This window comes from Sebastes fasciatus, chromosome 6 (genome assembly GCF_043250625.1).
Source record: "Sebastes fasciatus isolate fSebFas1 chromosome 6, fSebFas1.pri, whole genome shotgun sequence".
Lineage (NCBI taxonomy): Eukaryota > Metazoa > Chordata > Actinopteri > Perciformes > Sebastidae > Sebastes > Sebastes fasciatus.
Genome location: NC_133800.1, coordinates 32,559,851 through 32,587,758, shown reverse-complemented (window position 1 = coordinate 32,587,758; position 27,908 = coordinate 32,559,851). Strand labels below are relative to the sequence as shown.

Sequence of the window (27,908 nt, the reverse complement as noted above, 5' to 3'; positions counted from 1 at the left end):
TTTGCACTTCTGCAGGTCACTTGCAGGCTGCTGTAGTTGCATTTGGCCAACAGGATATTGTCCATAAGTATGACTAGAAGTTTCAGGCATGGTTTGGGAGCTTTGTTGTCGGCCAAAGTTTGTTTAAACAGAGACAGATTTGCTCCCAGTTGTGTTTGTCCAGGAACAAGATCATAATAATAATGAATTTAATATACACTCACTGGCCACTTTATTAGGTACACCTTGCTATTACCGGGTGTTCTTCTGCTGCTGTAGCCCATCTGCTTCAAGGTTGGACGTGTTGTGCGTTCAGAGATGGTATTCTGCATACCTTGGTTGTAACGAGTGGTTATTTGAGTTACTGTTGCCTTTCTATCATCTCCAACCACTCTGCCCATTCTCCTCTGACCTCTGACATCAACAAGGCATTTCCGTCCACACGACTGCCGCTCACTGGATATTTGCTCTTTTTCGGACCATCCTCTGTAAACCCTAGAGATGGTTGTGCGTGAAAATCCCAGTGGATCAGCAGTTTTTGAAATACTCAGACCAGCCCGTCAGGCACCAACAACCATGCCACGTTCAAAGTCACTTAAATCCCCTTTCTTCCCCATTCTGATGCTCGGTTTGAACTTCAGCAAGTCGTCTTCACCACGTCTAGATGACGTAATGCATTGAGTTGCTGCCATGTGATTGGCTGATTAGCTATTTGTGTTAACAAGCATTTGAACAGGTGTGCCTAATAAAGTGGCCGGTGAGTGTATATAGCACACTTTAAATACAGCGAAATCTAAAGGTGCTTCACACAAAGGGTAAAACAATCACAATACAATGTTGAGACAATTTACTCAAGAAACATGCGATAAAGCGTCAAAATAGGATGAATAGTATTGGTACAAATGATGTCCTGACATAAGTTAAAAGCATCTAAAAATACTATAAAATCATAGTGATTATAAAACCCTAGGGGAAAGCTAAGAGGAACAGGTGAGTTTTAAGATTATATATATCTCAATATGATGCAATATAGTTGAAGACAACCACAGACTGCAGCCTCCAGAATGATCATAAAGTTGATTCAACACATCTCTCAAACTGTTTCAACAATAGCTGAGCATTATAACCTTCATGGAGGAAGCCTTTATTTCACATCTTTTGTAGAGGTTTACCTAATAAACTGGCAACTGAAGGTTATCACATGGCAATAATAACAGAGGAAATGGCTTCTGCAGCAATAACAGCTGGAATTAAATGTTTTCATGCAAACTTTGTTTAATTTCCCTCACTTGGTTTGCCAGAGCACTAATGTTGGATGATTCAGATCTGTTTGCGTTTATGTATGTAGGAGATGTGCGAGTCGGGGAGGTGCAGAGTAGATGAATGGCTCCCTCTGCAGGACCTGTTGCTGCCTGTTATCCTCAACAACAGGTAATCAAACCACCTGTGAACATCCCTATATGCACGTGTGAGTGCTCATACTGTATGTGAACAATCCACAATTGAGTACGGATTTGGATTGTGTTTTTTTATCTGTGAAATCGAAAAGTTACTTTCTGTCAAACTTTTGAAGATAAACTTTCCTCTAAACCTTGAATCTGGCACAGACGCCGTGCGAGCTCTGATGAGAGTTTTCATCCTCTTAGACTCGGTTCAATTACCATCAACATTACACAGTCTGCCAGTGAAAAAAAGATAACAGAAAGAAAATAACATCCTCGCACAATCTCTGCTTGGCGTCTGACGAGCAAAGTGGCTTCTCCCTTCATGTGTTTAATTCTTCTGAGAGCGCAGGAAGAGAAAAAATGAAAAAAACAGCACGAGTGAAATAGCAAATGATAGATGAGAAGAGGTGTAGAGTGATAGTTTAGATTGGATTGTTATCAGCGTGTGTGTGAGCAGTTTTAGCTCTTTGTGTACATCGTTAACACGCTCCGCTACTTAACGCTGCGTCTCTGCTGGCTTACTCATTCTGTTTCAGCTTTTGAAGCCTCTTTTTGTTTTAAAAAGTTTATTTATTCATGTTTGAGATGAACAACGTCGCTGTCTGTAGGATTTGTGTGTTAACAGAGCCAGATATGATATACACAACTACACGTATCCCCCTCACATATGCAAAGCTAAAACACATAAATAACACACTCGCATCACTCCAGCGTAGCCTCAGATAAGCGGCTCATAAAATGTATCACACACCTCCATTTCTGAGTGATGTAGCTGCTGTTTTATACGCTTGTATGCACCTAAAGTGTCTGACTCTACAGTGTTATTTTACCCACAATTATATGGTGTAATATGGTGTTAAGTCATCCACTGAACTCTCATAATGGCCATTAAGAGTTCAGTGGAAATACAGCTAATGTTCCTTCTCCTTACACACAAATGTTGTAATAAGAGTCAATTGATCATTACAGAAAATGTTCATGTAATATAATTAAATTAAGCGTCTCCATTTTTTCCAGCTGGAGCAAATAATACTAATACTTGATTACTACTTGATTTGTTATGCAACTCCCTCGACAAAGAATCCAATTTACTGCAACAAACATTGATGGCACGAGGCCAACTGTGGGTCTTTTCTCTCCTCCAAGTTTACCGACTGTGTTATCCTTCTTTAAAGTTGTAATCCTCAAGATTTCAGTTCTGGTTGATTTTGCGACAGCTGCGATGGTGGTATCAGCAGGTGTGGTTTAATTCAGCAACACTCGGTGAGCCGCTACAGAAATACACCTAGCGTATCTGTTTACAGTGCAGCCAACAAACTTTTGTTTAAAGGAACAGTGTGTAACATTTCGAGGGATCTATCGACTCTTTTTGCGTCGACGTCATTATTACGTCACGGTGTTAGCTGGAGGCAAAACGGTAGCAGTGGTCCAAAGTTACACATCTAAAATGTCATCTTGCTGTGTTGTTGGGTGCCAAAATCCAGATATCACAAACATTTGAGGTGACAAACTGTGATTTCACTATGACTTGCCCCAAACTGCATGTGATTATCATAAAGTGGGCATGTCTGTAAAGGGGAGACTCGTGGGTACCCATAGAACCCATTTTCATTCACATATCTGGAGGTCAGAGGTCAAGGGACCCCTTTGAAAATGGCCATGACAGTTTTTCCTCGCCAAAATTTAGTGCAAGTTTGGAGTGTTATTTAACCTCCTTCCCGACAAGCTAGTATGACATGGTAGGTACCAATGGATTCCTTACGTTTTCTACTTTCATATGATGCCAGTATCTTTACTCTAGCTTTAAAACTGAATTGAATGAATTTGCGCTAACGCGTTATTACCACATTAACTTTGACAGTCCTAATATAAATATTTCGTAAAATGCTGACTAGAACTAGTATCTAAAATGAGGTTTGACTTCATGGAAAGGATTGAAACTTTCAAAAGTTATTCCTGACATCCTTCTATCTCACTTTTATTCACTCCAGAGCCGACTGTGTGTTCGGGCGGAGGAGGATGTCGTGGCTTCTGCCTTCGTCTCATTATGCATCTGAACTCATAGAGCCAACTCATCCAGAGAGAGACCTCAGCATCGCCATCATCCTCCACCTCATCTTCTGTAGGTCCAGGATTATGTTTCCCCCCTGAGTCGTAAACAAATCTTTGTAAGCCTTTGTTTTAATGGTATGCAAATTGTTCTGCATTATCTCTGTGTGTGTGTGTGTTCTCTCTTTCTAGCTGCAGCCTCCTGCACGGCTGTGATGTCCACCAGTCTGATGGCCAGTCTTTTGCTGTACAGGCACCGCAAGGTACATGCATCATCCCCGTCGTGGTGTGTTTGCTGAGCAATTTTCCCCTTGGTGCTGTCAAGAGTTTAAAATCCGCCTCTTCCCCGCTAAGGATCCATCAATGCTCCAAGAGGCTCATAAAGTGAATTGGTTTTCGTACCAGTTTATTAGAGTGTGACAGTGATTTTCTGAGTCATGCCCACCAGTCTCTCACTAACGTCACCAGATGGTTAATGCCCGTGCCTCATTCTGGAACAAAACTTCTCCATCCCTCCTTCTCCTCCGCAGGGTGTGAGTGCCTCTGCCCTGTGTCGTGATGTGGCCTGGCTCACGGAGGAGCTGCTGTTCAGGAACAAAGACGTCGGCTTCGGGGGAACTTTAGAGGAGGTTGTCCGCTATTCCCTCTCTCTGCTCGCCCCTCACCTCATCATAGCTGCAGCGCCGTCGAGGTTCGTTTTCTGTCTTGTCAAAAAAGGACAAACAAAGAACACAGATAAGCGCTGCACAGCAAACTTGTCTTGCTTATCAAAAATCCAATTTCCCTTTCAGTGTCTCCTTTACTGTCCATGTCTACCCTCCTTCTAGGAAAGACCCTCTTATTGTGCCCCGTCCTTCTCTTGCTGCCACGCTTCACCTCACTCTCCAGGCGCAGATTGTCACTCACACCTTTATTTTGGAAGCTGTTGGTGGTGAGTGACTTTGCATGCATGTATTTTGTGTAACTGACAAGCCTAAATATCATCTCGAGACCCTGTGTTCTACAGGCGCCTTATTTTTCGTGGGAGGCCTTGGCCGTGGCGCCGACTGTTGGCATGTCAGTACGGAGAATCAGTTTGAAACATGACATTTTAAAAGTACTAAATATTCTGAATGTTTAAGGCATGCTAAGCAGCGTCAGGGTACTGTACATGCAGCAGCTCATTTTTTATCCACTAAACATAAAAACAGAAGTGCAGTGCAGCTCTTTGGCTGGTTTCAACTGTTTCTTCTGTCATGTGTAGGGATGAGAAATGAAATTTTGCACCTGTAATAAGTGAGTTAGTCAGGAAATTAGAACGATAAGAGACCATACTTCAACCTTACAGTTTATTTTCCATAACCACAATCTTTCCCTCACCTTAACCACACTGTAGCTGCCAAGTGCAGATAGTGCCGAAAGCGAGAATTTTAAAGACACTGGCATTGAACATAATCTGGGATATTGCAGAATCACCCAATTTTGTCGTCCTTGTTCGGCGATAGGATTTGAAACAGCATAATATGTATGAGTAATATATGGTAATCATCTAAAGGCAGAAAGCCTAGATGTGGTAGAAGTGTTATATCAGATGCATACTGTATGGTGAGCTGTCTGTTACATACATGTGCTGTTTTATTTTTAGATAACATGCTGGCAGGCAGGCTGGGGTGAAACCACAGATACTGTAGCCCCATTTTAGTACTGTTGAAGTACAGGAAGCTACTTTGCCTGAATGATTCATTATTCCTGCATGACTTGTTTTGGTTGTATAGGAAGTGAAGCTGGTGGGCAGTGGGCTTTGTGCTGCTGAAAGCCTTTGTGTTGTAGATTGATACATGGATGCTAACGTCAAGTGGTAAAAATAAGTTAAATCAGCTATATTGAGGTGGTGATGTTTTGTTGTGTAATATCCGGTAGTGGAAGAGGTGCTCAGATATACGTACAACAATGTTACAATCTCGAAGGTCTCCGTTTCGTTCTCTTTGGCGGTAAGCGGTAAATGCAGGTGTGTTTTTGGATCTCACTCACTCCCAGAGATCCAAACAGTGTGTGCTGAAAAATGTCTGACAATTGTCTGACAAATGTAAACAAAAAACAAAAAAAGAAAAGTAAAAAAATGTCCTAAAAAAAGTGCGGAAAAAGTCCGAAAAGATTTATGAAAATTGTAAAAAAAAAAAAAAAAAATGGCTGAAAAAAACTCTGAAAAATGGCTGAAAAAAAAGTCAGAAAAAATTTCCGAAAATTGTCAAAAAAAAGTGTCCGTAAAAAAGTCTGAAAATGACAGAAAATTGTTTTTTTAAAAAAGTCTGAAAAATGTCCAAAAAGATTTATGAAAATGTAAAAAAAAAAAAATCTGAAAAAATGTCCGAAAATTGACAAAAAAAAGTGTCCGTAAAAAAGTCTGAAAATGTCCAAAAATGTCAGAAATTTTTTTTTTTTAAAAAGTCTGAAAAATGTCCGAAAAGATTTATGAAAATGTAAAAAAAAAAAAGTCTGAAAATGTAAAAAAAAAAAGTCAGAAGAAATGTCTGAAAATTGTCAAAACAAGTGTCTGTAAAAAAGTCTGAATATGTCCAAAAAATGACAGAAAATAGTTTTTTTAAAAAAAGCCTAGAAAAAAGTCTGAAAAATGTCCGAAAAGATTTATGAAAAATGTAAAAAAAAAAAGAAAATGTCTGAAAAAAAGTCTGAAAAATGTAAAAAGAAGTCCAAAAATGTCAGAAAAATGTCAGGGAAAAAAATGACAGAAATTTTTTTTTTTTTTAAAAAAGTCTGAAAAATGTCCGAAAAGATTTATGAAAATTGTAAAAAAAAAAAAAAAAACTCTGAAAAATGTCCGAAAAATGTCAGAATTTTTTTTTTTTTAAAGAAAGTCTGAAAAATGTCCGAAAAGATTTATTAAAATTGTAAAAAAAAAAAAAAAAAAAAAAGTCTGAAAGTGTAAAAAAAAATAAAAAGTCAGAAAAAATGTCCGAAAATTGTCAAAAAAAGTGTCCGTAAAAAGTCTGAAAATGTCCAAAAATGACAGAAAATTGTTTGTTTTTTAAAAGTCTGAAAAATGTAAAAAAAAAAAAAAGTAAAAAAAATGTCCAACACATGAAAAGAAATATCATATTAATAAGTATGTTTTCTTTAGTGTATAATTACCTGAAAGTAAGAGTCATGTTTTCATTACCTTGGAATGAGCTATTTATATCTACTGTACATAGTGAGCAGGTTCTCTTCACGGAGTCCACCGTGTTGCTCCACCATGTTTCTACAGTAGAACCGCTCCCTATGTAGATATGAACGGCTCATTCTAAGCTAACGAAAACACAACCTTATCGGATAAATGTGGTGGAGTAAAAAAGTAAAGTATTTGCCTCTGAATTGTTGTGGAATATATGTATAAAGTAGCAGAAAATGGAAATACTCAAGTTAAGTACAAATATCTGAAAAATGTACTTAAGTACAGCACTTGAGTGACAAAATGTGTGACCCTGTTTAAGGACACGAACGATCTGGATGTCAAGACTTTCCCACCGGCACATGAAAGCAGGATAACAGGGATAAAACGTATAAATAAAGAGATAACACTTGTGTAAATGGCGGAAATACTCAATCTTACTTATCAGCACAATCTCATCCACTGATCTATTAGCCAAAGACCGTGTTTAGTGTCCAAACAGAAACACTTTGAGATATTTTGCTAAGATACAGATCAAAACCTACTTACTTTGGATAATATAATAATAATAGCTTGTGTGTACGAGGGATTAGAGCCGATAATCTAATGTTTGTGTTTGTTCTTAGCGTGTGCGGTGTCGGCCATGCTGTGCGAGGTGGTCGGCAGCGGCGTCAGCAGCAGGGTGAGGAGCGACGGCGTGGACGGAGAGCAGGTCAACGGAGACATGGAGTTTGACGTGGCGCTGTGCCAGTCGGAGCTGACGGAGAGAGCCCTGCAGCTCTGCCATCTCCTGCCTCCGGGCTTCATGCCAGTGAGTGTGAATTCATATCACACGCACGCACCCAGTGTGTCTCATTCAATGGATGTTTAATGGAGCTGAACAGCCATTCATCCTGCTCTGCTGCCTCTATCTCAGGCAGAGAGAGGTTTTGAATTGTGTGTGTGTGTCTCTGTGTGTACGTGTGTGTGTACATGCTCCATCAGACTGACTTAAAGGGCTCCGAATCTGAGCCAGAAGAACTATTCCTTTCTCTGTTTGCTCAACTTTCATTTCGGCAGCTGCACTTTCTTGTCTCTTCTGCTCGCAGCTATGTTCCTCACCTCATTTCTCAGCGAAAAGTATCGCTCCTGGTCTCGCCTTCCTGCCGGCCATCTTTCATTCTGCTCCTCTGATCTCTGCGACGTCTCTACCAAACACCTCATGCTCTCTGTCAGCTGTCTCCCTCTGAACTTCATAGAGGTGTGACGGGCTGAAGCTGTGTGTACATCTAACCTTTCCTCATTTTTGAGCTTACCCATTATTATCTCCTTCTCTCTCTCTCTCTCTCTCTCAAATTCAAATAAACTTTATTAGCATGACAAAGCAGTACAGAAATCAATAAACATTGACATATTATGATTAGCAATTAATATACAATAATATGCAAATATCAACAATCCTCTCAAACACAATATAATAAAGGCTTTAAAGGGACTCTACGTAAGAATCAGAAATGCTTGTTAACAGCGACACCTGTGGCCGTTAAGTCAACGAAAGTCAGCGTCGGGTTCGCGCTTGTGCTCGCTCTAATAGTCATGAACGAGCATCGGTCAAAACAGTGAGGAGACACACGTCAGCTAAAACCACAATATCACTCTATATTTCAGCTGCTTGGCAGTAATGTTAGCTGACCAGACGAAGGTCTCTCCATGAATCACTGCTGATCCTAGTGTTGGCTTTTCCTGCTTCAGCCTCCCGATATATATATAAAAACTAAGCATTCGAATACTGATTTTGAGGTTGATTACTATGGCAACTGTCAAAGCTTCGAAGCACTCGGGTCAGCCATATATATCATATTCATAACTATGTTTTCATTAGTATGTTATCACCTGAAACTAAGAGCCGTTGTGTTGTCTCTACCTTAGAATGAGCCCTTCATATCTACATAGGGAAAGGGTCCTCTTCACGGAGTCCGCCATGTTGCTCAAACCAAACACTGGCTCTTCAGAGAGACTTTTGCATTTTTACGTTACCTGAAGGCCACCGTAGTTCTCTGACACGCTTGTGAAACTTGAGCCGCAGAGTGCTAAACTGTGGTACTGCCAGCCACCGTCTGACTCCCGTTGCTCCTTAAGTAGTGATGTTATTGTAAGGAGGCCTCTGAGTGAGGTGAACGGCTTTACCACGGTTTTGCACTCGCTAGCTCACGTTAACACAATCTTGGAAAGGGAGGAGTGAGCGGAGGGATACTCAGCTGGTTGCAATCTGCAACCACATCACTAGATGTCGCCAAATCCTACATACTGTACCTTTAAATAACAATAATAACTGTAGCTGTAATACAGATGTAGTCACTCAGAAACATTTACTACAGAACGTGTTTCTCTCAATGTATGAGAACAGTCAACATTTTGTGCAGCTAATATTGCACACTGACTTCAGGTAGATGGATAAACTCAGGATAAACACACCTCTCTCAAATTCTGATATTTCTCACTGTACAGTAAGAAGTGAGATTCAGTCTCAACCTCTTTTATGACACACAGCCTGGCCTCCTCTGGGTCGTCTGTTCTGCCAGCGACGGTGCGTTTCTATGGCCCGGCTGCGTCCACTCAGTCTGTACATTGTCAACATTTTCTATCAGTCACGATGGTCAGGTACTCTGCCACCGTGTACTCTCTGTTTTGGGTCGAATAGGGTTCTAGTTTACTTTATGGTTTGGTGGTTTCCTTCCAATATTTGACAGAATTTTCTTTTTGTTTTGAGATGAGTTGGTTGGGCCAGATTGTTTGGTTTCTGTCCTGAAGCCCTGGTGTGTGTGTGTGTGTGTGTGTTGTCAGAGCTTCAGGACGAGCTGGCAGAGAGGACTATCTTTGTTCAGCTCTTGGCACTGAAGGGCTTTGTACTGGTCAGAGTGGAGGTGGCTAGACAGGAAGTGTAAAATTTGATGACTCGCTTTTGAATGTTAATTGTTATCTCTCTCTCTCTCTCTCTCTCTCTCTCTCTCTCTCTCTCTCTCTCTCTCTCTCTCTCTCTCTCTCTCTCTCTCTCTCTCCAGCCCTGCCAGTCGTCCCAGAGTTTCGCTCTGGATGCCGTTGACAGTCTGGTACGCTGTGGCATCCTGATCATGGAAGAAGTAAGATCAATTTTTACACATTTCTAACAGTGTTTCTCTAAAACGCTACATAATGTGCCCGCTGTACACTAACTGCTCAGCACCAAGTGGCAGTTAGAGACTAGCTGGTGAACATACTGGAGCATTTAGCAGCTAAAGATCCAGGTATTTTTACTCAGGAGTCGGTGGAGAACAAAAACAGAGCTAACGAGAGCTCCACCCTCTCGTGTCACTTCTTCTGTAGATTAAAGGCTTACAGTATATGAAGTCATTCAGACCAGACAGAAAGAGTTACAGTCTGCAAGCTGCTGTCTGTTTTACCCTCCATCCTCTCTGTAGATTCCCAGAGACGTCCCCATCTGTGATTTCTGGAAGAAGGAGGGCGCGCTGACCTGGACCACCTCTGACGACCCTTATCACAGCGACTCTGACTGCGACATGGAGGAGCAGGACCTGCGCTCCTACAAGGTACAGAAGAGCACTGCTGAGCACCCTCCTGGCTTCTTCACATGTTTTAGAGAAGCACTAGAGGTTATCTGAAGGGAAAAATGCTCCAAGCTGAAAACACCACATGAAAAAGAACTTTGAAGTAACTAAATCTCCATTACAAAAGCACCTACACAGTTGAGTCACGTAACTTGAATGTCAATTAGCAGTTTGCGTCATCTTTAAAAGAAGCCCGACTGTCATGACTGTTATATGTGATTTTTCAAAGCAACACAAGGAAGCTTATCAACTTCCAAAGGGACCAAACAGCCATTAAAGTGCAGGTGCGTCGGTCACAAACGCTGCAAAGTGACTTTGAGGAGCCTCGAGAGCCATTACATGTGAAACTGCATCAGTAAGCAGCAATCAAAGCACATATAGACATTCAAAGCTTATGGATAAAGTACTTTTTTCTCATTTTCAGCATGTCAAAATGCAATAAAAGTAATATCAGGTTGCATTCAAAGGTATACTGTCAGTATCAGAGTATTTTTAGATCAAAATCCCCTTCAAATCCCTTCAAGTCTTTTCTCTTCTGTAGAACGGTTTCAAATGTTCGATGACTCATCCTGCACTCGGGGACGTTTACAAAAATTCATCCAATCAAATGAGACTTTGGGCGACTCGCTAGCCACACCGATTATATAAAGCCTGCCTTCACTGTTTGTGGATCGTAGTAGCTAACAGAGCAATATGGAGGGATGTGTGTTTGGATATCAGTGGACAAAAATGTTTTCATTGACAACACAATGTGGCTTAGATCTAATTCATTAAAGGGAAACTTTGCAGATTTGGATGACGTGAAACGACCGGCGGAGTTCTCCCGTTACACGGGGACTTTAATGAGTGGAGGAAGATCAAAAATGTTGATCTTTCCATACAGGTGCGCTCTATGATACAGTTAAAGATAGGGTCGACGATGTTGGAAAGCTAGCATAATTTGAAAGTAGCATGGCCTCAGGAGCTCCGTCTAAACCCACCGCCTCCCCTCGGGGCTCCTTCCAAGGCAACGCCCCCCCATGCACGAGCACCGCCGCATCGTAACTACTTCACAGACACAGAACAGAGAGAGGGCCTCAACTAACAACGCTACCTCATGACCAGTAACTGCGGCAGTGCTACTGCAGGGCTGAGTTTTCTCTTCCATTCTCCAGGAAACGTGCGGCGGTGACGCGTTTTGAGTTCAGGCTGGTGCACGCCAAGGGTAGAGTACGAGCAGGGAGGCATCTGATTGGTTCTTTCCAAGTGGACCGCGATGCAGTGCTTGGTAGAATTTTTTACAGGATTACAGCAGCTACAGATGACGGCTCTTTTCCGGTCCTTTTTCAGAGCTCATCAGTAATGGATCGCTGTCGGGGTGTAAAGACCATTTCAACCAATAGAACAAATAGTGTCTACTGGATAACATCGGCAACCCTGCCTTTAAGCAATCAAGGCAGTGCAAATGTATTTGTCTAGCCCCTTTTAACAACAAAGCAATTCAAAGTGCTTTATATAATATAAAAAGGCCAGAGATGTGTGTGCTCAGAATTATTCCAGAGCATCACATGAGCAGAGTCACACCGCCAAACTGAAAATACATATTGCTGCAATAAATACAAATAAAATAAAGCCTTGATGTGAGTGTTCTGACTGAACTTGACATGCAAATGAAAAAGAGCAACAATCCACACAATAACTATTGCATGCACTCAAAATGATGAGTGATCCGCCCTTCAAAGTTGTCGTCAGGTAAACATCCGAATGAATTAAAAGACAAAAATGACAGCTTCACCTAAAGTTAGAAGATCACATGATACAATATACTATGTATATAAAAACATGTAATTGTAATTAAAAAAAATTAATTTAAAGATATATTCACAAAACTCTAAAATAAAAGCAAAAGATAGGTAGAGTGGGGTCACATTTTTAGACAACAGCCGTCAGAAATGCTGACTCTAAAAGACAGAATAGCGTTGGCAGGCCGTTTGATTTTGAAGAGGTTCATTAAAAATCTATAAAGCATTTTGGAGAATCGATACAGTATCACAAAACATAATATCGCGATACTTATGTGTATCGATATTTTCTTACACCTCTACTTACTAGTCCAGCAAAACCACTACCACCTCCACACTGACTTCAGCCTTGTCCGCTGAGGAAGAGCCTCATCGATGTCTATACACTCTTTACTCTTCTAATCTTTAAACCTTCTCCATCTTATACACTCACTCTTCTTCTCCCGTTGCCCTCAGACCTCCACACCAAACAACATATTCCCTCACCAGCTCCTCTCCTGTCTGTTAAAAGTTAGCTGACTAAATTTACTTCAGGTGGTCTCACAAGCACGCTGGCGGTAATCCGAGTTAAGTTGCTATAATAACTGGTCTAGCCTGGTATTGTGTGGGCTCAAAGTTTAGAGATTGAACTTTAAAAAGTTTCATTTTGTTCACTGTACATGAAGAACTTTGTTTTTCCAAAGGCACTTACATTTTTTATTAGATATTGTGTTTGTGTATATTAAGTTATTAATTTTAAAGCTTCTCAGATATGCAAGCTGAAGAACAATATATTCCCTCAGGTGGCAAGGATGTATTTGGATGTACAGTATGCATACTATAAAATTTTAATTTATGACCTGCAGCTTAAACCCAACTGTTTATTGTCTTTCTGTCATTTCTAGTTACTTATCGGACAACATATAACCTCATACAGATCCATGTGATGAGCTAATATCAGCTGATATATTAGTTTTCTTGCTATCATATTCTTTTGGGGCCACTTTATGCAATATATATACTTTTTAATCTGCTTATTAGGCTTGTCTAAATATTATCCTGCAAGTGCATTTTGTAAGTAATTTTTTGCTGAGCAGCCTCTCCGGCCTAATGTGTTTTTACTCCTCTGAACACCAGTTATTGGTTGAGTTGTATGACTGCTCTCTCTTTAGTTCTACTGTGTATTGAAGCTTCACAGAGCTGCACATTAACGTAACGATTGTTTAAACGCTGATTGAATTAGCCTTAAATGACTAAATGGCGAATGCTCATTGAAGAATTGGATGAGCTCTCACCAGCTACTCTCTACAATATAAACTCTGCCCTGTATATTATCATGTTACATGATTATAATGACCCCATGCACGCGGTTAAACTGCTGTATTTATAAAGGGATTTAATGAAACCCCCAGTTTCATGGCCTCCGTCATTACCAGATGAAACCATGAATAAAATGTTTTTCTCTTGACGGATAAGCCATTAAGTCACCATTTCTGACGGCTGTCGTCAGAAAATGTGATGCCACTGTACCTGTGTAATAAATGAGGCAAATATGTGAGAGAAAACACAAAATAAGTTGTTAAAAAACATAAATATTAGGGCTGTCAATCGATTAAAATGTTTAATCCTGATTAATCGCACATATTTTATCTGTTCAAAATGTACCTTAAAGGGAGATTTGTCAAGTATTTAATTTTTCTTATCAACATGGGAGTGGACAAATATGCTGCTTTATGCAAATGTATGTAAATATGTATTATTGGAAATCAATTAACAACACAAAATAATGACAAATATTGTCCAGAAACCCTCACAGGTACTGCATTTAGCATAACAAATATGCTCAAATCATAACATGGCAAACTGCAGCCCAACAGGCAACAACAGCTGTCAGTGTGTCAGTGTACTGACTTCACTATGACTTGTCCCCAAACTGCATGTGATTATCATAAAGTGGGCATGTCTGTAAAGGGGAGACTCGTGGGTTCCCATAGAACCCATTTACATTCACATATCTTAAGGTCAGAGGTCAAGGGACCCCTTTGAAAATGGACATGCCAGTGTTTCCACGCCTAAATGTATCGTAAGTTTGCAGCGTTATTTAACCTCCTTCATGACAAGCTAGTATAACATGATTGGTACCGATGGATTCTTTAGGTTTTGTAGTTTCATATGATGCCAGTATCTTGACTCTAGTTTTAAAACTGAGCGCTACAACCTCCGAAAGATCGATTGCGTTAAAGAAATTAGTGGCGTTATAATTGCGTTAACTGTGACAGCTCTAATAAATGTCCAGGCCAAGACTTCCTCTTCTGTGCGCTGCTCATTGTTTACAGTCAGATGAGCAACTTGATACCGCAGTCGGAGTTGAGAGACGACGTCTACAACCGGATTGTTTCACTAGCAGCCAGTTTACAAGCTCATTTTAAACCAATAAAAAGCTAAATCATCATCAGACGATAGCCGGTGGGTTCCCAGATTGCATTTCGCTGATGAGTTCCGCCTCTTTTGCTCCCCATACGGACTGTTTACCTGCATCCAACCAAAGGCTGCTCAAACATAATTGGTCAATCAATACTACTCAGACTCAGACCAGAATGCTTCTGATACCAAAATCCTGTCCCGTTGCCTACAGCTTCTAATAATGTTCGGGTGTCCACTTACATTTGTAGTGTACGGCGATGTCAGGACTCGTACGATGAGACAGCTTTCTGATGAGGACTGCTTCAAGGTGCAATTTATTCATCCATAAAACCATGGAAATCACAGTTCTCCCATCCTAGTAAACCAACGCTCATTACAGGACATTAAAAAGGGAAATAAATACATAGATAAAAACAACATAAAACTATATTTTACAATAAAAAAGATGTTATAAAAAGAGAGGTGGGGGGTGTGAAAGTGCCATTTCAAACAACAGCATAAAAAACTAGGATTAAAATTACATTAAAATGAGACTTTATGTCCTTATTATTACACATTCCTGGTTGTTCTGTTGGATCCCCTGTGTGATGAAAGAGGGAAATTAAGGAAATAAAATGGAAAATGGCCTGAAGGTCTTCTAAAGATACGTCTATTGGGACTTTATTGATTTTTAGATTTTGTTAGGGGTTTCAGTTATTTTGTCCACCCTATATACGAATAAAAACTTTTTACTGCATGAAACTAAATACTTTGCCAGCAATGAGGTTTGAACCTGAGACACCCACATTAAAGTGTTTCTGTATAATACCTCTGTGTCCTGCAGCTGCATTACTTTCTGGGGCCGACAGACCAGCAGACAGCGACTTCTCACTCTGTGCTCACTGTAGCGGAAAATGCTCATTCGTTCCTGCTCTCGCCCTCCATCCTCATTTTGCCATTTCTGACCAGCCTCCCGTTTCCCGTCTCTACTCTTCTAGATAAGCCAGCCGAGTCAGTGTCCAGAGATGCTATTCTTCCTCTGCAGTATGCTCGCTGGTCATCTGAGGGCGCTGTGCTGGACGGCCGCCGCTCTGGACCTCCTGCTCACACCTCTGCCAGGTACGTATGTTTACGGGACAGTGTTTCTTGTCTGTCTTGGATGATGGTGACGTTATGTATAGACACGCCTCTGCCTCCACTCTCTAACCCTTAGATTCAGTTCATCACTCCGCCCTATAGATTTATTACCGGTGACAGTTATTCTACTCATCACTGCATTTTGTATGAAAAGGTTGAATGGGCATCTCTAGCAGTAAGACGTAATAGGCATTGGTTTTTATTTATTTATTAATAAGGCCCTTAATGGCAACTTGCCGTCATACATCACGTCCTTATTAAATTGGTCATTTAGTCATTATATGATTCGTTCAAGTGATTATGGAAGACCACAAGAGTCGAGAAAATAGTAATAGTAAAACATTTAATTGATTAATAACTAATTGTACAATAAAAATAGGCATTAATATTTGTATTAATCTATGAATAAATGGATTCAATTACAAAGTAATTCATCATTTGACATTTTAATGGGCAATAAAAAGAATAATTAAAATATATAATGTACAAATGAAATATTAATCCATCAATAAGTAGTTAAAGTTAAAAAGAGATTTACAAAAACAGTCAATAAGTACATCATTTAATCAATACATTTATTAATTCATGAATAAATAATGGAATTTAAAAATCTATTTGAAAATGCAGTTTGAACAGAGTAATAAATAATTGGATTCACAAGTTGAATTAAGAATACAGTTTTTAATCAGACATTTAATTTTTATATAATAATAAATCATAATTTTCCCATTTGCATTCCCCTTAATAATTCCATTATGTATCTATGAATTAATTAATGTGTTTTTGTACTTATGACTGTTTTATGTTTTTAAAATTTTAAGTATTTATTGATTAATTAATATTTCATTTGTAAATTATTTTTATAATTGTTCCTTTTATTTCCCATTAAAATTGCAAATAATTAATTACTTATACATACAAATACATTTGTAAAAAAAATCGATTAATGTTTATTTTATTGTACAATTACTTATTTATCAATTAAATGTTTTATTAATATTTACGTGACTCTCGTGGTCCTCCAGAAGTGATCAGCTAAAGCTTGAAGTCCTGCGTGTAAACACTACATTTGGGGAAACTGATTTTGGTGTTTGTGCTGCAAAAACTTGGAACAATTTACAAAACACATTAAAATTAAACACATTTGTTCCTACAAGTGATTTTAAATCCATGATTACAAACTACTCCGCTCTCGAATGTAACTGTTGTGTAAATGAGTCTGGCTGATTGCTTCTTGTAATACGTTAATTATGTTCTGTGTGTATTTATTCTGTTTTATTGTTCTCTCGACGTCATTGAAAATGATGAGTCCTCCAGATTTAAATAAAAGTTGAATGAATGTTTGGTGTTGGGGAGGAAGTAACACATATAATTGTTTAAAACAAGTTGTAATGTGGTAACTTGGAGTTCTTCCTGTTCTTTTTTTTTAAAGCAAAGAAAACAGAATATCTCATAAATTAATTCCACATGAAGTCCAAATGAATGCCAATGCCGTTCGTCATGATATTTATGTTTCACTCTGAGCCATTTGCAGTTACCCACTAGTCATAAATATACATTATGATAGTCACTGAACCATGAAATCTCCATAAATATGTATATCTTATAGCACACAGTGGTGTGGTCTGGGGGGGTAAACAGTAAGCTTGTATCTCTGCATTTTCAATCTTCTGTGAAGAAAACTAAATTAAATAGTTAAAGTTTGTATTATTATTTAAGATATAAACAGGATAAGGGCGATAACGGTGGAGACCTGAACATAGAACATTGGCCAAGTATCAGGGAGAAGAAAACACTGAATTTGTTAACAAAAGAATCCTATTAAGTATGTATGATTGTTAAAAATACATAATACAGACTGTAGGAGCCAAAGTGTGTATTTAGCCTGTTGTTTATTATTATTATTATTATTATTTATTTATTTAGGCTGCACACGTTCTTTTGGTTAACATCACTTGGGTGGTGTCAACTATTTTTACCTGTTCACCGCGGTAGTCAGATAAAGAGGGTGAGATAGGCTTGGAAATTTTCTGTTGACCGTCACTTCACGTTAAGTTATTCCAGTTATTGTTTGTAATTCCTTTCATTTAATAAACAGTAAAATGCATCTGGACTTTTTGGAACGAGTCACACAGTCAACAGCCTCCTTCAGCCTCTTAATGGCGTTAAAGGTTCCCTAAAAATAACAGGAAAACTCATCTCTGATGCAATAAAGAGTTCTGCAGAAATGAGTCCTAAAACCCAGAAATGAGTTAGCATTTTAGCACTTCCTGTTCTCTCGCCTGGAAGTCAATGGGTTTTTAGTTAGATGTCTGAAATACGGTCTCTGGTTAACACAAGCTGAACACAAGATTTTATCGTTTTGTTCTACGATATAAAATACATCAGTAAATATCCCACTTGTGAATTTTGAAGCCTTTAAAAATCCCAGACGAGCCCCCAAATTATGTTACGACCCCGAGAAAAACTTGTTGACGAGGTCGAACATAATCACACGAATCAAGAGTTTTCAAAAATATACAAGTTTTTATTTTTGTGCAACACAGATATAGTTGACCAATAATTAACCAAACAGCTAAGTTAAGTAAAAAAACAAACTAACCCCTAAAGTTTTACCCATAACTAACTAAACTGGTAGCCGGCAAAATGAGACTACTAAACATCATCACGCCGACTCGTCCTCCTTTACAGCCTCGTTGTGTATACTCGCGCTCATTCGACCGTATTGTAGTTTGTTTATAGCCTAACGTTAGCTTTTTACTTCTGGCGATTGCATTCACACTTCAAAATTCATAAAAGTGGTGTTCATGTGTGGAGATTATCCTGCTGAACAAATCGTGTAAGCATCATAAACGTGTGTTTGCCACAGAGCTTATTTTCTGCAATAATCGAAAACCCAATGGAAAAATCCCATTGGCTTTATATCAAGGGAACCAGGGAGATGTTAACTTCCTGTTTAGCCTACAAAAATACATCATCCCTGGAGCACTCTATAGTCACAGGAAATAATCTTATCAAAATTCATCCAAATCGCTCGTTTTACACAAACTTCCTGCAGTTATTGTGTTCGCAATTTGGGTTAACTGTACAGTTTATCAGTTGTTCTATACTGTTATTGTTATGCAATATGAAATATTCATTAAATATGTCACTTAGTCAGAGGTCGTCACTTTACTCAATAATAGAAAAGGGTCCCTTAAGGTAAAAAGGTCTGTCCTCTCTTTGCTCCGAGTGGAATAATTGTCTTTTATTTTCATGTGTTTCCCGCCTGCAGAGGCAGAGTTTGTGGCTGAGATACACTTCCGCCTGTGTGACACAGCAAATAAGAAGAAACAGCACTACGGTGAGCTCAACCTGACATCCACCTCCCAAGAACACACACACACTCACACAAAGATTTTTCTATTTCTTTATGTTGTAACTTTAAAAGCTTTTTCCCACTGATTCAGCGTGTGCTGTAACAAGTCAGCAAAGACTCCCCCGCACACATCACACACTTTCCTCTTCTTAAAAAACACATATACGACAACCAGATACTACCCAAATGACTCTCTTCAGTAATGCACAGGATAAAACTCCCACCAGTCCCGCTGGTAATGGCTTTGTTCTGTTATCCCGACCTGCTTTTTCTGTATTGGATGTCTGTCTGTTCTTTTGATTCATGTGTGCCTTTGTGCCGTATCTCACAGAGAGCTGCTCAGAGGAGGCTGCACACACTGCAGTTAGATCGCTAATAGACCTTGGGGTGAGTGACAGCCTCGATGTGTGTGTGTGTGTGTGTGTGTTTCTAAATCTGTCTGTCTGCGGAGAATTACAGCTCGACTCAGGACTGAAAGTTTAGGCGCAGTCCAACTCCCCGAAAAGTTCAGTTTTGCCATCCGAGGAGAGCCCCCGAATCCAACCCGAATCCCAAAATCGTAATAATCAATTGCTGGCAGAGGTTTTCAACAGTATTCTTGAGCTCCGAGCTCAGCGTGAACGGGAATCCAAGATGATTTTGCTGCAACGAGAAAGAAACTGAGGCTGACTCGAGCCAGCCATATCCAATCATGTTTGAGGCAGAAATGTCAGTCTTTAAAGAGAATCCACTGGGCCAAGGACACAAGTGATTTTAAATTAGAAACTGGAAAAGTGTAGCAGAGGCAACACTTGGTTTTAGTTTTCTAGTCGCCGAAGTGATGCACATTTCACAGTTTAGTCTTTAAAAAGAAAAATACTGGTGTCCTACGGACCTATAATCTTACTATTGTTGTCTTTATCTACTTTACATTTACGAACATTATGTTTCAACTAGGGCTGTTAAAGTCAACGCAATGATAACGCATTAACGCAATTTGCAATTTTTATGTAACGGACTCAGTTTTAAAGCTAGAGTGACGATACTGGCATCATATGAAACTAGAAAATCGAAAGAATCCATTGGTACCATCCCTGTCATACTAGCTTGTCGGTAAGGAAGTTAAATAACGCTCCAAACTTGCGCTAAATTGTGGCGAGGAAAAACTGTCATGGCCATTTTCAAAGGAGTCCCTTGACCTCTGACCTCAAGATATGTGAATGTAAATGGGTTCTATGGGTACCCACGAGTCTCCCCTTTACAGACATGCCCACTTTATGATAATCACATGTAGTTTGGGGCAAGTCATAGTCAAGTCAGCACACTGTCACACTGACAGCTGTTGTTGTCTGTTGGGCTGCAGTTTGTCATGTTATGATTTGAGCATATAATTATGCTAAATGCAGTACCTGTGAGGGTTTCTGGACAATATATGTCATTGTTTTGTGTTGTTAAATGATTTCCAGTAATAAATATATACATACATTTGCATAAAACAAACATATTTGCCCACTCCCATGTTGATAAGATAATTAAATAGTGGACAAATCTCCCTTTAAGGTGCATTTTGAACAGATAAAAGATGTGTGATTAAATTGTGATGAATCGCGATAACATATTTTAATCGATTGACAGCTCTAGTTTCAAACTATGATGGATGTAATTTGGTTTTTATAACATTTCTAAATGATCAGAAATTCACTCTTTAGCACAGATTTAATTGCTGTCCAGAGACGCCTCTAAATAGCTGGGATCAGTTGTGTACTGAAGTACAAATTTGACATAAATATACATTAGTACATCCATTTTATACTATTTTATATTACACAATGCAGTATGTTAGCAGAGCAGCAGCTTCAGCGCTCCGTCTGTATCTACACATGATGCGTTCAGGCACGGTATTGGGCGTAGGTCACCTGTGTTTTGACAGAGACCAACAAACAGTCGCTGTATTTACGAGCATGAAACAGAAGAAAATAGTTTTGAAGCTTTAAAATACTTTTTGGGTTGCGTTAACGCACTTTCTGTATAGCACAAATGAAAAGCGAGCCATTGGACTTTGGACTTTACTACATTTATATGATAGCTGTAGTCAGTAGTTACTTTATGGATAATTATTTTACACACGTAATATATGATCAGCTTGTAAAATATGATTTGTTGTATATTAAACTATCCAGCAGATATGAAACACGCTACATTTGGTCAGAGCTAGGCTAGCTGTTTCCCCCCGTTTCCAGTCATTATGCTAAGCTAAGCTAATGGCTGTAGCTTCTTATTTACCTGTCAGACATGAGAGAGGTATTGATCTTCTCATTTAACTCTCGGCAAGAATAAAATAAATATTGAACTCTTCCTTTAAGTACATTTAGCTGATGATAAATATTTTGAATACAGGGAAACTGTTTGTAAGGTGACTTCCTTCTGAGGACCCCTCAGTGACATTATTCTCTTCCTGTGGGATGTGAGGTGACCTGATATGAAAACGCTCCACTCAGGGACAACGAACCGAGGATTAAGCTCTGACGACACCAGATAAAGGCTTCACGTTTATTGTGATGGATTATCAAGCTGCTGCTGCGACAATTCTCAAGCCTGGGAAATTGGTTTTTTTCATAAGGTGCAAGAAGGAAGGCAAATGGTTTATATGAGCGTCTGTTATCTCCATCTGCACCGACTCTGCAAACAACAGCGAGGAATAATAAAAAGGAGAAGGGCAACATAGCTGATAAAACACCAGCTGAAGGTAAACACGCCGATTCTAGTCAGAAAAATGGAGGAAACAGCAGCTCCCTCGTCACTCTGATAGAGCCTTTTTATCCAGAGATGTATTAATCAGTGTTTCGCCATAAATTCCCTGCTCTCATAATTTACCACTCAGCCTTTCAACTCAATAAAGTATCAGTCTCCTCTGTCAGGCTGTGGGTTGGGAATCACTGCCTTTTAAAAATAGAGCATCATTGACCCATATATCTGCAAAGATCTCACAAGGCCCTTATTAACTTTCTTATCAAGGTTATCAGTCAGATGTGGTCGGTATCAGGCTGGTCACTGATGTCAAGACGGCGGGATTTCTAAGATCTACAGGTCAAATCAAAGGGGAAATGTGCTTCTACGGGTCTCCAGAGTTCAACCAAAAATCTGTAGAGTGCGACTAAATCATTTTAAAGGTCGCACCGGTGCGCCTGACATGTACTAGGTCTATGTCTCTGTATGTGTATGTTTCAAACCTACCAGCCGACTCTCCTCCTTTAGCAACATCGTAACCATAAAACGTACCGGTAATTCAAAATGAAGAAAAGTAATGTGTTTTTTTCGTCAAGAAAAATGCTGCGGTGCCGTTACACCTGTTCCCGGCCCAGCCCAGACCACATACTCGCAACGCACACATTACATTACGCTCCTCTTATACCAACGTAATATGTAAACATGTGGCTGCCTGACGGTACCGTAGGTAGACTGTTAAACTCACTATTGACGCATCCAGGTGACCCACCCTATTTTTTCCCTGATAATGCCGCATTGTGAACAACAAATCTGTGTAAGAACTCTATGTAAGAATCAGAAATTGACACTAAACCCCAAAATGCTCCCCAGGCACCCCTAAATGCTTAGAATGGGTTAAATGCAGAGGTCAAATTTCATGTATGTACCTGTATGTATATGACAAATGTAGTAAAGTTTAAGTTTTGACCCGAGTCCTTCACGTTAAAAGCAGTCTACAGGCTGGTAAAGGAAACACAGAAAGTTGTGGGAGGTCTCATTTTTTAGGTTAAGTTACAACCTGTTCCCTCACCTGCAATAATTCATACGTGTAAAAAGTTACATAGAGTCCCTTTAACTACTAACTACTACTTACGTTATGATGCATTCAGGCTCTATTCAGTAAAGATGAGTATTGGGTGAAGGTTAATTCTCACGTTATCATGATGTGTTCAAATGTAATCTCGTAACATGTAGTTTCTGGCGAGAAACTTGAACAAATTCAGTTGTTTGAAGGAGATGTTTTCACAGCAATATCAGATAGATAATAGAGAGGGAATTATGATCTGTTTAACTTCGTAAGAAAAACCAGTATGCAAACATTAATAAAGGAGTGGAGTTTTAAGTAAATGGGATTTATTGTTTCACTTTTGTCTTTTACCGTGGTATCAAATTGGTATCGAGAATCGTGGGATTTCCTTGGTGTTGGTATCGACTACTAGATATCTGGTATGGTGACATCCCTCGTGTAGTCCCTCTGGGAACTAACAAAACGCTTAAAATGTATTATTGCGGTGCCAAAAGGTGCAGTGAAAGATTTTGGGTGCACCTAAATGAAAAAGTTATGCACACCAGTGCAACCAATGTTAGTCTGGAGTTATTCTGGCTCTCCCATTTCGCCTCATTATTTCCGATTTCCCTGAGTGAATAAGGTGGTTCAGTGTTATTTAACATCTTTGTTTTCCTTTTTCATTGTTGAAGTGTTCTTGTTTTGAAAGCTCTTGCTTTTATCTCTGTTATTAAGTCTGTGTTTTTGTATGTGGCCTTGTGCAAGAAGCGCACCACAAAAAGATAAGAAAAGCTCGGCGCTCACTCACAGTGTTCACATAAAGGTTGCTAAATTAAAAAAAGCATTGTTGCTGCGACGAGCTGCCCTGACAGCGCTGTGTTTATGTCCGCTTCAGGTCCTTTCGGAGGAGCGTCAGAAAGGAGGCGTCTTCCTGGGTGTCGTCCCTTTGTTCCAGCTGTCAGAAAACAGGCAGAAGCTGCACCGCTTCATCTCACAGTACCTCTACAATTAATGTGTTTAACTGTGCAGCATGACTCAAGGGCCTGACACGGCTTTGTTGTGTTGCAGAGTCTGACCTCATCCTCTGTGTTCGTGTCGGAGACGCTCGTGTTAAAAAAGATGCACGCTGAGCCTCGTGCCTTTAGGTTAATTGCATTTTGATTTTTCAGTGATGAGACACTGATGTTAAGTTTATCTTTAGTAATAGCATTAGCATAAAGCCGCAGGAGACGAGGATTATAAAAGTCCCTGTAATCAGCTGTGAGGCTCGGCGCAGCTCATGTTTCGACCATGTTTATGTTGTAATGAAGGACGCACAAGTTTTGTTTGAACATTAAGCTCAGTTCTGCTTCTTTTTCTAGTTTTTCACAAGTTAACTAATGTTCAGACTGACAATAAACAAACGGGTTCCTTGTACACAGACTGGTTTACAGTAGTATATTATGCTCATTCTTGTAACTTCTTCATTGTAACTTTCCGTCCTCCTGAATGTAGATCTTTGTGTGCTGACTCAGACCTCAGGAGAGTCGGTCTGTTCGACGTCGACCTTTTGACACTGAGGTGTAGAGACAAATCGATGTCTCGGAGCCCTCTGTTTGAACAGTCACGTCTTTTTAACACGATCACAAACCAAAGCTACATCTGATCAGCTCTCATCGACCGTGAAACTCTACTGCCACCCAGTGTTCAACCGCAATACTCCTCACACATGTAGCTGGGTCTTAAATCCACACTACACACTAATGTAAGCAGGTTTTCAGTATGTGTGTTCACAAAATTCTCAAAACTGTCAGTGTATTAATTTAAAGAATCCTGATTTTTGAGTGTGCTGTTGCCTCTATAGCTGTCTCGACCGACCAAAGAAATTCTTAGTCAACTAACACATACGATTTTGTCGACTAATCAATTAGTTGGATAAACAGGAAGGCAATCAAGGCACTCCAAAATATCCAAAATATCAAAACAAGTGGCAACGAGGAAGAGAATATATTAAAAGTAGTGCTAAATCATTTAAAAAGCCAACATGTTTCGACCACTGTAGGTCTTCGTCAGGGCTTACAAACAAACAGACAAGGCGGATGTGGCCTCACCTATATGGTATCAACAACCAATGGGAGGCAATCACATGATCATCAATAATATTACAAAATGTTACAAAATATCACAAAGAAATAACACAGAAACAAGTAATTCATGTCCTTCATTAATGAAACTACACCTTCTTTACAACGGAGGCTGCAAAGCAGGGTCGGCGCCAAAGTGTTAGGGGCGGACGGGCAATCAGCTTTGACAGGGGGGGCATTTTTTTCACCTCATATGGCCTTTATTAAGTGTATCTTTAACATTATCATGTTTTATGAAAGAAAGAAACTGACAGAGAGGTGTATACATACTGCCACTTATGCGCACAGGCGCGCACGCACGCATACACATGCTGTTATGTCCACAAAAAACGGTTATAAACTAACACCGTGTCCTAACTGGAGGCGAGCGTCGGACTATCGCGCTGCACCGCGTAGCATCTGACGCTCTCTGTCCACACTGAATACGTTAAATCTGCACTTCTGTTACATCATGTAAACAAACCAGGAACATATCAGCTGTGAGCTCCAGATCAGACTGGAGCTGGAGACGTAACCACCTCAAAGATGGGTGAGTAGTACTTGTTATCTTCCTACGTTCGTACTTTGTTTTTTATCAGAAAACACACGTTTTATTTTTGATATTTACTGGAAATAACGATATAGCAAGTAGGTTGTTATCTAGTGATCTTCTCCAGCCAGCTGCCACCTTATTTTGGTTTCTGTTTTGAAATGAGGAGGTACTGAGACCTGTACTACGAAGCAGGATTTGCAGTTATCGAGGTAACTTCAGGGTTAACTCTGGGTTTTCGGTACTACGAAGCTGAATCGCTTCTTACCGGGGTAGATCACAATGGTAACTTATGCTGAACGGCTAACCTGCCCCGGAGCAGGTTATGTTCCAGATAAGAGATCAACTCGTATGAAAACACCTCCTACTGACCAATCAGAGCTCTCTATGGTGATTGTATGATAATACTAGAAAATTTCGCAAGAAATTTTGACCAGTGTGCCTGGTGCTGGGGGGATGGGTGGGGGCGAGGGGTGGTGCGGGTGGCAGATTCAGACTGTCTGAGGTCCATAGTGAGGTCATCACTGTAGGTTGGTCGTACTCTATATCCTATACCGGATTGGCACTCAGTGTGATCTGGTGGACGGGGCACGATCGTCTGTGGACCACTGAAAGGAATCAATGAGTTCTGAAACAATAGTTGCTTAAATAAGTATACTATTGTGTACGAAACAGCGTGATGGAGTGAGGTGCTAAATAAGCATTGGAATAAGACACTCTTGAGATAAAGGAGTGTCAGGAAGAAATTACTAAATTAGCAATTGGGCAGGTGAGAAGAGGGAGAAAAGAAACTACAACTAGAATTAGATTTCTATGATCCAGACGCACTTATAATATACTTACACAATCAGTGTGCACACACACACACACACACACACACACTTACATAATCAGTTCACACAAAGACACACACACATGCCACACGTGTTCCCATGAGAAAGAAGTGTTAAGAAAAATGTTCTTTTCTTGAGACACACCTCCTAAAAGTCCTGCCAAGCACACAGTTATCTATTTTACTCAAGGCAGAACTGTCAAAACACTAAATGGGAACCCGTGTGGGCATGTGCATGTGTGTTAACGTTTATGAATTCACCTTCATGACAACACGTATTGTTTTGCAGTAGGTGAAGTTCTTTGCAGACATTTAGCTACAAACTGATTATTTTGGTGCTATATATTTATTATAATTCTATCTTGTCTAAAAGTGTTTGGAATTAAAACAATATAACCATCCAGATAAAGAGACAATAACTGTTGTCATGAACATCACAGCAAAATAAAGACAACTTTATTTATATTAGGGATGTACCTGAATCCGAATTGGTTATTCAGGAAAGCACAAATGATGCGATGAAAACAGATTAAACAAGCGTACAACAACACAACGCCAGTGTGGGGAAAAAACGCGTGAACGAGCCCCCAAATATGTTACGGCCTCTCAGACAAACAAAGACTATATAACAATCAATTTATTTTAAATCAGGACAAAAGTAACTATAGAAAATGTAACTGAGTAATCAAAAGGTTGGAGATCCCGGTTAAATGAACAAAAGAAGGGGAAATTGCTGGGCCAGCCACGCAGTGGGCCGTCGCACCCAGCTCAACCATCTAAACTCAAAAGTGTCTAACTTAAACCAAAAACCACCAAAACTTATGTACCGGAGATCTCCAGCCCAAAAACAAAGTCACAAACTAAATGCTGGGAAAATGTATATATATATACATACTGGAAAAACAAAGTTTGGAAACTTGTGTTTGGTGGATTATTTCTCTGTTGTTACAGTGCTAATGGTCATTGTATTTTACATCGTTGGAAAGCCTGTTTATTTACCTTCGCAATGATGTCCAACTTGTAAGGATCATGCATTTGTGGGATGAGCAGCACAGATGATTATGTGGGTAGCGCCCAAAATGCTCTGCCAATGGTAAACAGTGTATTCTCATAAGGCTACCAGGAAGCCTGCAATGACTGCCCTTCACCGTCAGGCCCGTTTGCGCTGGTGTCGACAACACAGACAATGGAACCTGAACATGTGGGGGAATGTCATGTTCAGTGATGAGTCCAGGTTCTGTCTGCCAAAGTTGGATGGCAGGGTCAAAGTATGGAGACGACGTGGAGAACGCTATGCTGATTGTAGCACCGATGGAGTAACAGCTTTTGGTGGTCGGCAGTGTCATGAAGAAATTACTAAATTAGCAACTGGGCAGGTGAGAAGAGGGAGAAAAGAACTACAGCTAGAATTAGATTTCTATGATCCAGGCGCACTTATAATATACTTACACAATCAGTGCGCGCACGCACACACACACACACACACACACACACTTACACAATCAGTTCATACAAAGACACACACACATGCACACGTGTTCCCATGAGAAAGAAGTATTAAGAAAAAATTTTCTTTTCTTCAGACACACCTCCTAAAAGTCCTGCCAAGCACACAGTTATCTATTTTACCCAAGGCATGCGTGACTTACACAGAACTGTCAAAACACTAAATGGGAACCCGTGTGGACATGTGCATGTGTGTTAAAGTTTATGAATTCACCTTCATGACAACACGTATTTTTGCAGTAGGTGAAGTTCTTTGCAGACATTTAAATACAAACTGATTATTTTGGTGCTATATATTTATTAT

The 27,908-nt window shown here is 39.8% G+C and overlaps 1 protein-coding gene across 10 annotated transcripts in view; it reads left to right on the top strand.

Moving 5' to 3' along the window:
- Positions 1-24,036, top strand: part of gpat2 (glycerol-3-phosphate acyltransferase 2, mitochondrial) — a 153,161-nt gene extending 129,125 nt beyond the window's left edge. For all 10 annotated transcript variants that reach the window (XM_074639343.1, XM_074639335.1, XM_074639342.1 and 7 more), the window contains 12 exons: positions 1,328-1,410; positions 3,416-3,546; positions 3,666-3,736; positions 4,004-4,164; positions 4,301-4,404; positions 7,248-7,432; positions 9,663-9,740; positions 10,059-10,187; positions 15,367-15,487; positions 18,780-18,848; positions 19,195-19,250; positions 23,510-24,036. In XM_074639343.1, coding sequence (XP_074495444.1) covers positions 1,328-1,410; positions 3,416-3,546; positions 3,666-3,736; positions 4,004-4,164; positions 4,301-4,404; positions 7,248-7,432; positions 9,663-9,740; positions 10,059-10,187; positions 15,367-15,487; positions 18,780-18,848; positions 19,195-19,250; positions 23,510-23,626 — 1,305 coding nt within the window. In that variant the 3' untranslated portion in view covers positions 23,627-24,036. The remainder of the gene's footprint in view (positions 1-1,327; positions 1,411-3,415; positions 3,547-3,665; positions 3,737-4,003; positions 4,165-4,300; positions 4,405-7,247; positions 7,433-9,662; positions 9,741-10,058; positions 10,188-15,366; positions 15,488-18,779; positions 18,849-19,194; positions 19,251-23,509) is intronic.
- The last annotated feature ends 3,872 nt before the right edge of the window (positions 24,037-27,908 follow it).